Source organism: Astatotilapia calliptera, chromosome 18 (assembly GCF_964374335.1).
Source record: "Astatotilapia calliptera chromosome 18, fAstCal68.1, whole genome shotgun sequence".
NCBI lineage: Eukaryota > Metazoa > Chordata > Actinopteri > Cichliformes > Cichlidae > Astatotilapia > Astatotilapia calliptera.
The window spans coordinates 6,229,574-6,244,366 of NC_137439.1; the positions used below are offsets into that span (position 1 = coordinate 6,229,574).

At 40.4% G+C, this 14,793-nt stretch overlaps 1 protein-coding gene across 5 annotated transcripts in view; it reads left to right on the plus strand.

The window, feature by feature from the left end:
* LOC113009931 (disco-interacting protein 2 homolog C) overlaps positions 1–14,793 on the plus strand; it is a 204,964-nt gene that overhangs the window by 133,912 nt on the left and 56,259 nt on the right. For all 5 annotated transcript variants that reach the window (XM_026148603.2, XM_080292961.1, XM_080292960.1 and 2 more), the window contains exons 6-8: positions 8,395–8,556; positions 10,827–10,946; positions 12,880–13,077. In XM_026148603.2, coding sequence (XP_026004388.1) covers positions 8,395–8,556; positions 10,827–10,946; positions 12,880–13,077 — 480 coding nt within the window. The remainder of the gene's footprint in view (positions 1–8,394; positions 8,557–10,826; positions 10,947–12,879; positions 13,078–14,793) is intronic.

The following is a 14,793-nucleotide window of genomic DNA, read 5'->3' on the forward strand; positions in this document are numbered from 1 at the left end:
ATATTTTGTTACAAAAAAGGTTTTTGTGTTCAGAGCATGTTGATCCTTTTTCTGAGCAAGAATCCTGACATTCCTTCACTGTCCAAATGTGTTTAACTTGTTTTTTGGCAGCAATAAACATGACAGTTTACTTCTTTTAATTTAAGAAATGTTTTATTTTAATTAAGTTTAAAACTTTTATTTAATGTAAAATTATATTTAGTTTTAATTTACTTTCAAATTCTTCAGTTGCTGAAGGGGCTGCATAGTTTTCATAAATTGCATAGTTCAGAATAGCTATAATTGTACCAGATGGTTGCATTCAGTTAAGTTGGACTAGACTGTAATACAAACCGTTCAGTTTGTCAACAATAAAACTGACTGAAATGAGAGAAAGACTGAGTGCGAGACTTTGATATTAGATAAAATGAATATTGATAAAGTTTACTTTTATGTACAGAATCTGAATATCGCAAAATATTTTAAAAAATTGCAATAATATCGTATCGTGCGGTAAGTATTGTGATAATATCGTATCGTGGGATGTATGGTGATTCCCACCTCTATTATATAGTTATATATAATACAGTACAGATATACCTGCAATTACTGTTTATTAAAATTAGAGTAGGTACAATAAATTAAGAGTAAAATCGGAAGCAACCATCTGACAATATTGTGTAATGAAGTTTATATTCTATAGAGTATAGTGCTGTAATATTTTTATAGTAAGAAATTGTTTTTGTAGATTATAGGTGCACATTCTTTACTTTATTGTAATTTAACAGGAATCTTGTTCGTGTATTTATGAAAAAAGTGATACTTTAAAGTAGGTAATACCGGTACAGTGTTAGGCAATGATAAGAAAATGAAATATCGCGATAGAATATGGGTAAAGCGCACATGGCCTTTGTTTTCATACGCACATGGTGGACAAAGCATGGCGGCGACGGAGAATGAGAAGGGCGAAAGCGGATCGTTGAATGAAACAGATGAACCAGAATTGGTTTGTAAAAATGTTGCAACTTCAGTGGAACCGGTTTGGTCCGGATTGTCATAATTCACAGTGACACAAAGCACCAAAATAGCTGAAATGAAAACTACAGCCTGATGGAGCATTTCTCACAGAACATCCAGCTGTGTGCAGCTGAGTGCTTTAATGCCTTGCACACTGTTGAGAACCAACAGCAGATATAATTTCTTTAAATTTAAAAGCCATGTACGCACACAGCTTACGTCGGGAGTTTCTTTCCTCACCAGAGTTTTCCTATTTTGGCTTCTTTTTGTAAAGTCCCGTGGAAAACACTCTCCTGCTCCCACAACACTCTTCCCTCACCGTGGGGAATCTTCACATTATCCAGTTACAGTTTAATCTGTGAACTCAGATTTTGCGTTGATGTGCTGTGTTGTGTCAAAAACAAAGACCAGAGGTTTGCGATTGATGCCACTTTTAAAGACTCCCCTCCCTTCTTGTTCCTCACATGCAGGCCTTTTAAGCCACCTCTCCTTGAGAAGGAGGAGGGCAGTGCCAGCTGGTATGATAGAGAATGGAAACTCTGGTCCACGACGCTCCGGTAAGTTTCAATCGGAGCATGGCTGGTGGAGAGCCCAGAATGAGGGTCAGTCTCCCGCCATCCCTTGGCACGAACAGGGATGTCGTATTTCCCCCCTCATAATTTTCAGCTAACCTTCTCTCCACAGTGCCCGCCATCATATGCCTGCTGTTCGAGCTGTGCCCCTCCTCAGTTGTTTCCCCGCTAATTAAATTTGTGCCTAGCCATGTTGTATAAGTGCAGAGGAGAAACCATCAATGCTAACCTTGATAGGAGTAGCATTGAGTTGTTGTGGTAGATGCATGAAAGCAGTTTGTTTGTGTGGATTTGAAAAAAGGCTGTGCTTACAGCTTTTGAAAGTGTGAATTGTTGATGAGGAAAATCAACAATGCTTTTAAAGAAGCTGGATAGCAGCTTGTGTGACTCTTTCCTCTTTTCAAGGTTCTTCTGTTTGTCGTTTTTTATTGATTTGCCTAATTATGCAGCATGATTTTAGTTGTTTTCTCAGCCAGAGGCAATCTGCTTTCAAAGCAGCTTTTCATCTAGGCCAGAAAGCAGATGGTAGAGGAATGCAGGCTGCCCGTCCGCTTCCTTGTTTTAGTTTTTGTCTGTAATTTTTTTTCGTGTTGTATTTTTTGCAATCTGCTACCTCAAATCATAGATACTATATCAAAGAAACCAGCACGACATGTAACAGCCAAGAGTTGTGAACTGAAGACGCTTCCTGCTTTGCACCACTCAGTGCCTGGCATGTAAAACGGCAGCAGCACAGGATGATGCGCTCATTTACTGAAGTGACTCCTTGCACCATTCCTGTTGGACTGCCAGAGAAAATACACTTATCCATGGTGGAGCAAACAAGGAGCAGTCACTTGAAGAAAGACTTTAAGAACAGACCTCTAATTAACCATTTGTCATTGTCAAAAACTAAAAATAGACTTTGAATCCACTAACACTGCTCTGGAATAGTTCCCATATTCAATGTGATTAAGGCGTCTAGATGAGGCCGACTGGGATTTAACAGGAGCTTAGCCCCCCTGTCAGTGCTGTATATCTGCAAGGGGAAGGTCGGTGGTCTCTAAGGGAAGAGGAAAACAGTTTGGGAACAACATGATGAATGAGATGAGGAAGTGATTCACATCTTGATCCTACATTTAGTTTTATTCGGTTACTCATTTATGTAGTGCCAATTTAATTTAAAAAAAATCTGTTGCTTTGCATTCAATATGGGGGAGAAAACCCTAAAGATCCTGTAGAGGAACTTAGCAACAGCGGGGAGGAAGAACGTCCCTATAACCAGACTGGAGGAGGGGACGCCATTTAGAGGCAGCCAGGAGTCAGAGAAAAGAAAAGACCAAAACAAAGAGAGAACAAACAGGACAAAACACAAACTGTGGGAGAGAGCAGACAAAGTTAATGAGCTACAATAGTGACATGAATCATTATTAAACACCTGCGAGTGATTTTTGACTGACGTCTCTCCACCACCACCATCGTGGAGACGAATAGCGTTCCTTCCTCTGCAGCTCCAGAAACCTGGAGAATCAGTGCAAGCTGTCGTGATGGCACACGTTGGTTTTATTTCTTAATTAGGCTTTTCATTAGTTTTCTATTTTTCTTTTATCTAAGGAGTGCTCCCTGACTGTGGCCTGGCCCGAGTTTCTGCCTCTTTATTAGCACAAACAATAAAAGCAAATTCAGCAGTGATGAAAACACAAATCGAAGCTACTCCACAGATTATAAATTATGGAACAACTGCTGTAATGTAATATGAGATCGTCTGGTTAACCTATTACTTGAGAGTAATTCAGCAGCAGCATGGCTGAGGGCTGCTCTACTGACTGAGTAAAAAAGTGCATTACAGTAGCTGTTAGAGATAAACGAGCACCTCCAGCTTCTCTTAAACGGTGCATCTAAAAGTATTAATACTTCTTAAGTGGAAAAAAAGATCTAGAGATGTGTTTAACATGGCTGCTACTCATGTTGAACTCATGATTCACTTGGTTTAAATGAAAAGATATAGCTGGATATCATCGGCAATTAAATCGCTTTAATAGTAAAATTCCCATCGAAGAAAATATAAAATTAAAAGCATCATGGGGCAATTCAGCAGCTTTCTTCTGGTGCTTGGGAGGAAAAAAGTATCAGTGTGGACACGCACATGTATTTGTGTTTGTAAATTTTGGGAGGAGAGTATTTAAACGAATCATACAAATGTGTTTACTGAGGTTTGCAGCAGCCTGTTGACTGTTACATATGTGCAGAAGAGCTGCAGCTTCACATGGAAGAGCAGGCATTTACACACACGACGCAGAAACTTCTTTAATATGCCAATGAGTCAGGATCGGATGGTAAATAAAATTTTGTGTTCTTCTGCATACGTAGATCAGCTGTTATACACTGATCTAAGGTAAATATACTGGAATACTTTAGAACAGCGGTCCCCAACCTTTTTTTGCGCCATGGACCGGTTTATTTCTGACAATATTTTCATGGATCGGCCTCTAAGGTGTTGCGGCTAAATACAGCAAAACAAAACCAGTACCAGTACCAAAAAAAAGATTTATTCATAACACACAGGAAAAGACCCAGGGAAACCAAGTTAATGCTAAAAATGCTAAAAAAAATAACGATAAAAACCCTGAAAACCATAAATTTCACACCCGAGCCTAAACTCTCGCGGCCCAAACAACCAGTCCGTGGCCCGGGGGTTCGGGACTGCTGCTTCAGAAAAAGACAGATTCAAGGTGTGAGATTTATTTTGCATAAAACCTACACTTATACTTTTGTTAGTATGTTTCTCACTCATTCAATGGGTTTGCTCGTTTTTCACCAGCAGCATTGTAAGACAGTGGGGAAATATCAGACATAGTCCCCAAATCATCTAACAAAATAAAATATAAACCAGTTTTAAGATGTGCCTGAAACACCAGCGGTCACTGGTGTTACAAAGAATCAAAGCATCCCATTACCCCCTGCTAACACAATGTTGTTTCAAAAACAAACAAAGGCTGGTATTTTCTTGTCATTCACTGCGTTAAGCCCCAAATCAGCCTGTTTCTGCAGTGAAGTTTGAGTTCTATTGATCCAGCATAAACAGCTTGGTTTTATCTTTTTGTAAGAAATACATTAGAAATACTATGATGGAACTTTTTGTAAAAATCATGCATTTATTTACTCAAAGATGGATTTAATGCCCGATTCACAAGAATGCATGAATAATTAAACGTTTTTGTCCAGTGTAAATAGGCAGCGGACACAAATTATAGCGAGAGTACTTCCTTTTCAAGAGAAAGAAAGAAAATCCCAAACTTTTCCTTGTGAAGCACATTTATCCACAGTAATGCTTCAACAAGATTCACAGAAATTGATGGAGACATTTTCAATTGTGGGGCTTGCAAACTACCAGCCACAGATCCTTGAGCCCGCACATTAAAGTGTCCTGTCCCTGAAACAGCCTCAGCCTCTCTGATGGATATTCCAGCAGTGAATGAGGCATTCATCATCATCATCATCATCATCGTCCTCATCCTCATCCTTAGCCAGTGATGATATTCAGCTCTGTCTCAGGTCTTCATAAAGACGACCTGATGAGGTCACCGGAGGTGCAAATATGTGTGCGTGCATGCACACACACATATTCTCACAGATGCTGCACAACAAGTGCCTACAGAGAATATATGTGTAGCTCAAACCGTCAGCCCAGATGTTGCAGAGACAGCGTGCTACAGTAATTAGCATGCTTGTGCTGGGAGCTGCATTGTTGATATGCAGTCCATGTCTGGATAAAGAATTCAGTTTCTCTCCAGCTGGCTTGTGCTCAGTGCTTTGCTAGAAATCATCCCTGCCTTTCTCTCACTGTGCACTTATATTTCTTAGTCTTTCCAAGCCTTTCACTTCATATTGAGCTCAGCGGCTCTCGGCTTTATTTGTTCGAACACATGAAAGAGTCATGACATTAAATGGATAGAACCAAATAAAAAACAAAATGAGTAAGCTCTTGGTGTTTTACATTTAGCATAAGTCGTTAGAGCTTAAAATGATTAACATTGTGTTGTGAATTAAATATTTAATTTGGTCATTGGTAATTCACCTCATTATTCTGGATAAAGGAGACATAAACACAAATAAACAACTGGGAAAAGATGCATCAGAACAGCCTTTATTTTTGCAGTATCGACATGTAGACGTGAAAATGATAATGGCTAAATCAACCTATTCACATTTCACCAGTTTAAAGAAATATAAACAAAAACAGGCTATAGATGGGGCACTAAATGAATGACTGAATCCATGAAGTGCTTCTCTTCAATTCTTGTGGGTTTATTTATGTAGAACCAGCTGACAGCGGTCACTTCAAAGTGTTTTACACCATAACAGAAGATGCTGCAACGCTCTGACATGAGCAAACACTTGGCGACAGTGGGAAGGAAGAACACAAGTCAATGCCATTAGATAATAAAAACACAAGGAGTGAATCCACATACAGAAAGTTCATTTACAGAGAACAGCAAATGTAAGGTTATATATAGTTGGTGGTGGATGGAGCCAATAGACCTTTAATCAAAGCCAAATGAATAATGAAAGTCAATGCTGACAGCTCTCAATAGAATAAAACACAATGATGTGAAACCAGAAACCCAACCTCGTCTCATCATCCGAAACAGATGCTAAGTGACGTAATGAGCATCCTTCGAAACATCTCAGTGAGTTTAATCGTGGGCACGGGATGGAGTGAATTACCTTAACATGAGCAGCACTTGTGAACCGGACCCCTCAGTCATGACTCGCTCTGCTGCCTTTTCACAGCAGGAACCTTCACGCCGTGAAGTAGTTTGATCTCCTTTGTCTTCTGGTCCTTGACTGAAGCAGCGGTGCATCATGCGGGAAGCTGTGAATGGGAGCAGCAAGGCAAGCGTTCACATATAAATCATCCAAAGTGGTGACCTCTCTTTGAGGGTGTTTTAGAAGTTAAGCAAAGAGGTGCTCCTTCAGTCCTGCTATTCTGGAGTTGAGGTACAATTTGAAATGACGACTTTTAGTTCCCTTTAGCTGTGTTTCAAACTTAAAGGGTTTAAGTGTGTTTTGTTCAACACTAAAATATAACCGAGATGGACTCAATGGTTGGATAGTGTCCCAGTATTCTCAGAAAGTGGTTAATGTCTAAGACGCACCCTACAGATGTTTCAATGCACTTTGCATCCTGATTACCTCTGTGATTGTTATTCTACATCTGCACTTGACCTCTGACCTTACAGGAGGCCCGATAAGGAGAAGCTGGAGGGATTTCCAAATGCACGAAGCACTAAATGCCAAAAATGACCCACAGTGAACATTAGGGAACCTTGCAACTCTGAAACCCAAGACTACAAGATCAATCTCAGCGTGCTATAAATGTTAATGCAGTGGTAACCCAATGCAAATGACGCACATAACGCAGCAAAAACAGCAATGCGTAGAACCACAAACCTACTTTTGGCTTTGTGGGGATGGCTTTCTATTGGATTAACTTGAAGTGGGCACTCTGACTCAGTGCAAAGATACAGTAAAGGATACGTAAGGATATACCTACACACATCCCAATTTAGATTCACCGCGCATCCTCCTGCTATCATCATTTCATGCTTTGACCACTCAAAGTAAAGAAGCCCTCGGGCAGAACAGTAAACAGCGTTTGATGTTGCTGAACTGCATCCCAGCCTCATAAAAGAGGTAAATTCGAAGAATTTAAGGAATGCTATGTGCTTTGAAACATTAGGCACAGCAGACAGGTTGAAGCAGTATCTAAATGCAGCACAAAATAGGGTGAAAAACAACCAGAAATGAATGGTATGATGTGGGTGTTGATGGAAATGGAGTCTTTTTTGTTTCTTTTTTTTGCTCGAGAGAGAGGCAGATGTTGCAGTAGAGGGAGGTGGTGGTGAAATGAGCGGTTTGTGGAGCGATCAGTGAGGAATGATTGGGAGATTCTGGAGGGATTTGGTGGTTCTGGTGGATTTTTGCTCTATTTTTTTGAAGTGTGTCACATCTTTAAGCCCCCGACATGATTCGTCTTTAAAGATTCTTTGGTAGTCAGTGAATTTCTTCCTAATTTTCTTTCTCTTGTGGCTTCCAATAGTGTTTTTATCCACATATCTTTAAGAATTTTACTAGAAATCATTTTATTGCCTTTATAGCAGGTTAATAAAGTCTACATCTTGAACTTTTCCTATAAGCACACAAACAAACGTTACTATTGCTTTGCTATACTTTCAATGTCCTTCCTAAACTACCTGCTGCATGAGACAATAGGTTATGGAACCGTCTTTAGTAAAACAGACTAAAATATCTAAAGCATTAACTTTGTTAATTATCTGAATTTCATTGACTGTCTGTGTCACTTCCTGTCTGAAAGCCTGTTGAAGCCACAGCTGTTTTCAGGCACTCATGTTTCGCCTCTGCTGGCTCAAGAACTGGTGATTCAACCGACATTTAAACTGACGACTCCGCTGCTTTCAGTCTTTACAACTTAACTGACACCTTATGTCCTTTCTGCATGCACAACACTTATTAATATTCAGCCGATGTTTCAGTTGTCTCCAGTCGTTATCGGTTAATCAACGTTTTATTTCATCAGTTACTTTTTGTTTAACCGTTCGATCGACACCTCAGCTGCTTTAATGCTAACAGTTTCACTGATGTTCATCTTCATCTATGACTTCTTGTGTCAATTTCATTTAAGTAGAAACTTCTTTAGTCTGACATTCAGCAGATATGTTTATAATTTACTGGGTTGTGCTGGGTTTCTGATCCACATTTAGAGTGTAGTAACAGCAGGATGTGTGAGGGTACTAACCCGCCTCCCTATTTTCTCACATCCCAGAGAACCACTCTGCCCCTCCAGATGTCACCGGCTACACCAACAATACCGCCAACACCACCGCGACCGACGCCATCCAGGTGGAGAGAGCCCCAGGCGCTGGCACCGCAGCCCAAAGACAGACGCCCAAGTACGGCAACGCGGAGCTGATGGAAACTGGAGACGGTGAGTCAAGACTGGCAAATATGAACAGTTGCTCGTGTTTTTCAAGGTGAAATTCTCTGATTGTGTCGCATTTTCTTTGGGGGAATGCATCATATTTTCTGTCTTAGTGGATGTGAAGAACATCCTGATCATGATGAGAGAAGAAGAGCTGAAGGCTAGAATGTTTTGTTACTTTGGATTCATGTGAGGCTTTTATTGTGTTTTTTGTTGCTTTTGTGTTTCAATGTTTTCGTTTTAATTTTTCTTGCAAAAGTAAAACCAAAAAAGTTCATTGGTAATAATTTTCTGCAGGTGTTTCTCTTCTTCTTATCACAGGCAGGTGTATAATCTTGTAGTCTAAACAACACAAACTGTATCAGCAAAATCCAACAAAGAGTTTATCTTCATTCATGGTTATATAAACCAGCTCTTTGTAGTCCAGACGTGGCGGGGGATCGGATTTGGTTCGTAATGCCTTTTAGCACTGCAAAAGATGAATCCACAGATTTCTGCAGAGACCTCAAAGATGACAGAGGTTGGCAGTTTGCTGGTTCGTAGTTCAATAATTCCTTCTCTGGAGGGACGCGAGGCTCCAGCAGACTGAGTTATTCATCAGACAATACACTGGATGCTGCCGCGGGCCGAGATGCTGAATGCATGAAGTGGTTTGATAGATCAGATGCCAGAGTTTGCACACGGGGCCCTGTCGGGATGTTTGGTTGGAAGAGATGCAACAAAGTAGACAGGATTTCATCTGAAATAACACTTTTTATTGTGTTGCTTCCAGTCGGGCTGCGCAGACTTTTATTTCCAAAGATGAGCTTTAGTTGAAAGATGTTTCATCATTAATACTTAGTGTTTGGATTTTTGAGGATTTAACATTTGATTTTAGAGGGTTTCCTGTGGTAGTTTTTAAAAAAAGTATTATATTAAATTTTTAAGGCTTTTTTATCCTTGAAGGGTATTTTCCTTTTTGTAACTTGTGTACATTTATCCAGACGTCCATTGTTTTAACCACGTATGCAGTTCAGGTTTGCAGAGGGAGCCCAGCCCAGCTGTCATTGGGCAAAAAACAGGATACACTTGGACAGGTTGGTGAAGTACAGTATAAAACATGAGATTTGCAGTATGCAGTGGATCGAGTGGATCTTGCGATCAGGTATCTAGAAACCCCAAATTTGAAAACAAAATATAATTTATCAGATGAATAAGAGTAGAGTCCTTTTTCTGGGTAAAGCAAATACTGCACCTCCTCTTGTCACGCTTCATTTTCATCTGCAGCGCCTCGTCGGTCACTGTTGCGACATGCATCCGTCGTTCACCATTTCATTCCCGCCCTGTTTCACCCGCTTTATGTTGAAATGTGGAGCACGTGTGCAGCATGTGTGGGTGGATTAAAATTTGCACCGCCAAACATTAACGTGCACTTTATGCATGTTCTTAATACATTTTAAGGGGCAGAAGAAAATGTTTGGATAAAAGAAATGTACTTCCTGGTGAGCTGCTGAGGTCAGTCGCAGTTTGAGTTTTACATGAATGTACATTAACATCCACCCACGCACGCACAGCTGGTGTGAGTGTTGCAAGCTAACCTCTAACATCGGCAGTTCATACAGTGCAGTGGTCTTTTGCAAGGATAAGTACAATGAATTAAATGTTGCATCTTTTGACTGGATAAATGTGAAACAGCCAGGGATGGAAAAAAAGACGCTTCCTTTGTGTTCAGTTGCTTGAGAAAAGCCTGACGAGAGAAAAGGCAAAAAAACCCAGCATAAGCACCCGAGGACTGCAGGGGGGTGAAAACAAAAGTATTCGAGTTTCACTGAGTAGCGCTCCTTTACCTTCACACACAGACGAAATAATAATCTTAACAACATCACGTCTGTCTTTGGTTCACCCTGCAGCCCAAACCAAGTCTGCCAGTACATCTGTTTACATCCACATTTAGACTTTCATTTTCCTTCTTTGTCTTAAGGCTACAAACTCTGTGGGTTTGAAAATGGCCTTAATGAAAGAGCAATTTGAGCCCACACCTCATCTCATACGCTATTTTTGCATTTTGAGTGTCATTTTGTACGGCAGCTGTCATGATTGCTCACTCGAGGGCTCTTCAGTGTAGTGTTAAAACTTGGGGATTTTTTTCTATCACGGATGAAACGGTGGGCTGCTCAGTGGAATCCGAAAGCAGCGACTACTTCACGTGTGCACCTGTGAAAGCGCAATTAGAAAGTCTAAGCTACGACTTGGATTAAAACGTGTGGTCTTTTTGTGTGTTTGTTCACGCTCCACAGGTGTTCCAGTCAGCAGCAGAGTTTCAGCCAAAATACAGCAACTCGTCAACACTCTGAAGAGACCCAAACGGCCGCCATTAAGAGAGTTTTTCGTCGATGACTTTGAAGAGCTTTTGGAGGGTAACAGCTTCTCTTTTCACTCTTAAAAATACTTGAAAATACGTGTTTTTGTATATTTTGATTCATGTTCTTGCAAAAATGTGTGAAGCCAATTAAGGAAAGACTTGGTTGCCCCCTGGTGCCTAGACCACCCCCTCATCCACATTAGAAGATGGGATATGAACATCGAGAGTGGTCAGCTAGCTGTTGTTCTCAAAGAGGATGCTGCACCAAAAACCTCCCTGTGAATGCTTTGATTGCTACCAGATTGCAGTGATTTGCTGTATTTTGCATGGAAGGTGCTGACTTGTCTGCAAACACTCCCTAAGCAGTAGTGAAACCTATGCAACACAAGCTGGAAATGGAGAACCTTCAAAGTAAAAGCTGTCCCCTACCATTGCAACAACTTTCCAAAGGGGAAACGTTAACTTTGTATCATAGTTTCTTCCAGCAGCCAAGAGATTACACATTTTTCCTTGGTGACCAGTGGTTGCCAGGGTGTCACCAACCAGTCTCTAGGTAGCGTGGTTAGGGGCTAAATTAGGTTACTTAGCTTAGCTTTTTATATTGGTGGCTTTTTGGGTGATTCCCTGACGTCTAACAGTTGAGTGAGTGAAACTGTAGTTATTATTTGTATATTACTTGGAGCTAATTAGCATGTTAATTAGCATGTGCCTGTGTGATGCACTCATACAGTTTATGCTAACCTAGCTTGTTAGCATTAGCTGATAACTTGGTACTCCAGCCTATCCTGATATTTTGGCTCCCCCCCAACACAGCTGGAGCCAAAATGCAAATCTCCAGGCTTAAAACAAATACGTAACATTACAATGATTCTGCCAGTCTTTCTTTCAGTGTTGACCTAAAGTTGAGTGGTGGTAAAAACATATATTTTGCTAAAACTTTTGAAAAATAATCTATGCAGACAAATGACTGAACCTCATTCCCTAAAGTCTCCTCTGACAAAGCAGAGTCTAACTGATGAATATTTCCTTCTGTTTTCAGCATCAAACGCTGCAGAGCCAGAAGTTAATTCATAATTTAAGCATGAATAGCAAATGTTGGAAAGACTCTGTTTGGTTCAGTATGTCGTTGAAATTCATTAGCAGGGCGTTTTGCTTGATTAAAAGCTCTTTCCTGTGAACTTTCTGTCTTACAGCAGTGGTGACACGCAGTAAATGTTTCATTATTCCTAACACGCACATTTCTACATGGCTGTATAATACAGTGAACTCATAAGAATAAACAATTCTGTATTATGATATTCTATTGATTTATACGGGTTAATTTAATATCAGCTTTGTCATATTGTTCATAAAAGGTCGCTGGTTGACATTATGTCTTTTCAATCTATTAAAAAAGCATAAAAGCAAAGTTAAAGATATTTGATGTCCTGTAATCTGCAATGAAAGTTGCAGATCGTAAAGAACCAAGAAACATAAATGTATTAATTTCACTGTGACCTGAACAGCTGGACTGATTATTTGAGGAAACTTGACTTAAATGGGAGAAAATAGTTCATTTGTGGTGGTTTGATGGTCGGGTGAATATTTTGGACGTGGTTGACGTGACCACCGTTTGCCTTTAAAACGTTTTACAGTAGTGGGCAGGAACGTTCCTCTTAGGAAAGTTCCTAGATTCAGGCGGACTCATCCGTCTCTTCCTGTAAATCCAGACTGACCTCACGATGTTGACCATCTGTAGCAGGTCTTCCATTTTTTCCTCATGTGGCACTGGGTGTATGTCTGGCCTTGTTACCATGCTGCAGAATGCATTTGTGACCATATTTTCTCCACCTTATTTCCTAAAATAACTGGTCACTGTAATTTAAACAAACATTTAAAAGATATTTTAGTGAGTATTTTTGGTGCTTGTTAAATCAATCTTATACATATTATAAGTAAAAATGACTAAAAATTATTTTCTTCTTCTGTTTTCTCGTGCTCACTTGCAGTCCAACAGCCAGACCCTAACCAGCCCAAGGCTGAAGGGGCACAGATGGTACCCATGCGGGGTGAGCAGCTGGGCGTGGTGACCAACTGGCCCCCTTCTCTGGAGGCAGCCCTTCAGAGGTGGGGCACCATCTCTCCGAAGGCCCCGTGTCTCACTACCATGGATACTAACGGCAAGCCGCTCTACGTCCTCACATATGGTAAGTCTTGGAAATCCTGCATCGCGGCATGTCATCCCAAAGTTCAAATCTTCGGATCTGAGCTGAAGGAAAAAGGGTTGAAATATTTTTGTGTGAAGACGAAAATCCAAAATGAACATCGGACGCCTCACATGACCACAAATAAATCGTCCTAGCGACCAGTCTTCAAAATACTGTCATAACACACGATGAAAGAGAACAAAAAATGTTTGTAATATGTGCATAAAAGAGGGTTTTTCTTTTTCTTTGAACTGCATCTTGTTTTCGGCACATATGGTGGCTTTTCCAAGCTGATTAAGTGTAGCACCAAACAATGTTTAACACCCGCTGTGTGAGCATAATTCCCCTAATGGCAGCCAGACAGGGTGCTAAGCACATTAGCAAGTGTGAAGAAAGATGCCTGAAAAGAAAACTGCTCTGCTATAGAGGGTGGAAAAGTTTTTTTATCCTGAAGGTTCAAACTTTGAGAAAATGTTTTAAGATGAATTGTTTCCTGTGCGACTTTCAGCACAGCTTTTTGAAAAAATATGAAAACCTTCCTTCTGTGCCCTCTAGTATTAGTTTCTGTACACAGACTCGGCTGACTTTGGTGCTCTGTTTCAAACATTAATGGTTATGGACACCGATCTTTGCTTTTGCAGAAGCAAGCACTGCTAGACCACAGTGCATCCTGCAGAAATACAAATCCTATTTAGCCTCGAATCGGTCAGCATAACGTAAACATTAACTAAAGCAAGTCTTTAGCAGCCATAAATGAGAACATGTTGCAAAGTAAACAGTAACATAACCCGATACCAAACATGTAACAGCCTTCTGGCCCCCAGCGCTGCCATCGTCCCAGCTCCCTAAACACATTCGCTGCAGCTGAATCCCATCACGTCGTCCCCCGGCTCAATGCCACAGTTTAAATCTACACCCAAATTGGAACAAGTTCTCTTGTTCTTCGCTTGAAGGCGACCGAGTTATTCATCTCCCAAACAGCAGCAGAGAAAACGACTTCAGGTCCGGAGGGTATGAAGAAATTTAGCTGCCGTGAACAGAGCTGCTTCTCTCAGGGTCCTCATGAATTTAGAGTCAAACCTCCCAGCTGTACAGAGGGGAGAATGAAATTACACTGAGAGGACTCCAGACACATCACACCACGCATACCCAGCATCACACAGGCATGCACCCAAATGAATTGGAAGAAGCTCTCAGATCTTTTACTTAAAGCTGCAGCGTGCCCCCCCAGTGACAACGAAGAGGTTTCATAACAAGTAAAAACCTCCGTCTAAGTCTAAAATAGTCAGTATATTACAATAATGAGTAGACTAAAGCATGCTAGTATAATTTTGTCCATAATCTTTACTGAGCCTTCAGGCTTTACTAAATTTCAGTTGGGTGTTTGTGTTAGAGGTGGATATATCCAAACACCGATAGCATTGATACCAACGCTGGTATTGGATCCATACTAGCGCGATAAGATTGATACATTGTTTCTGTTCAGTATGCAGTCCACTGAATTGTGTTAAATAAATTCTTTTTATGGAAACGGGAAAAAAAAATTCAGCCATCAACTATGAAAAATATCTGAACTGTCATGTCTTTTGTTTATATCCTGTGGCACAAATTTAAAAAAACAGAATTTGAACCGAAGGGCTTTAGAGAAAAAAAATAAGTCTCCAAAATAGACAAAACGCTAAAAAGTTGTTGTGGAAAATAATCATAATCATAGTA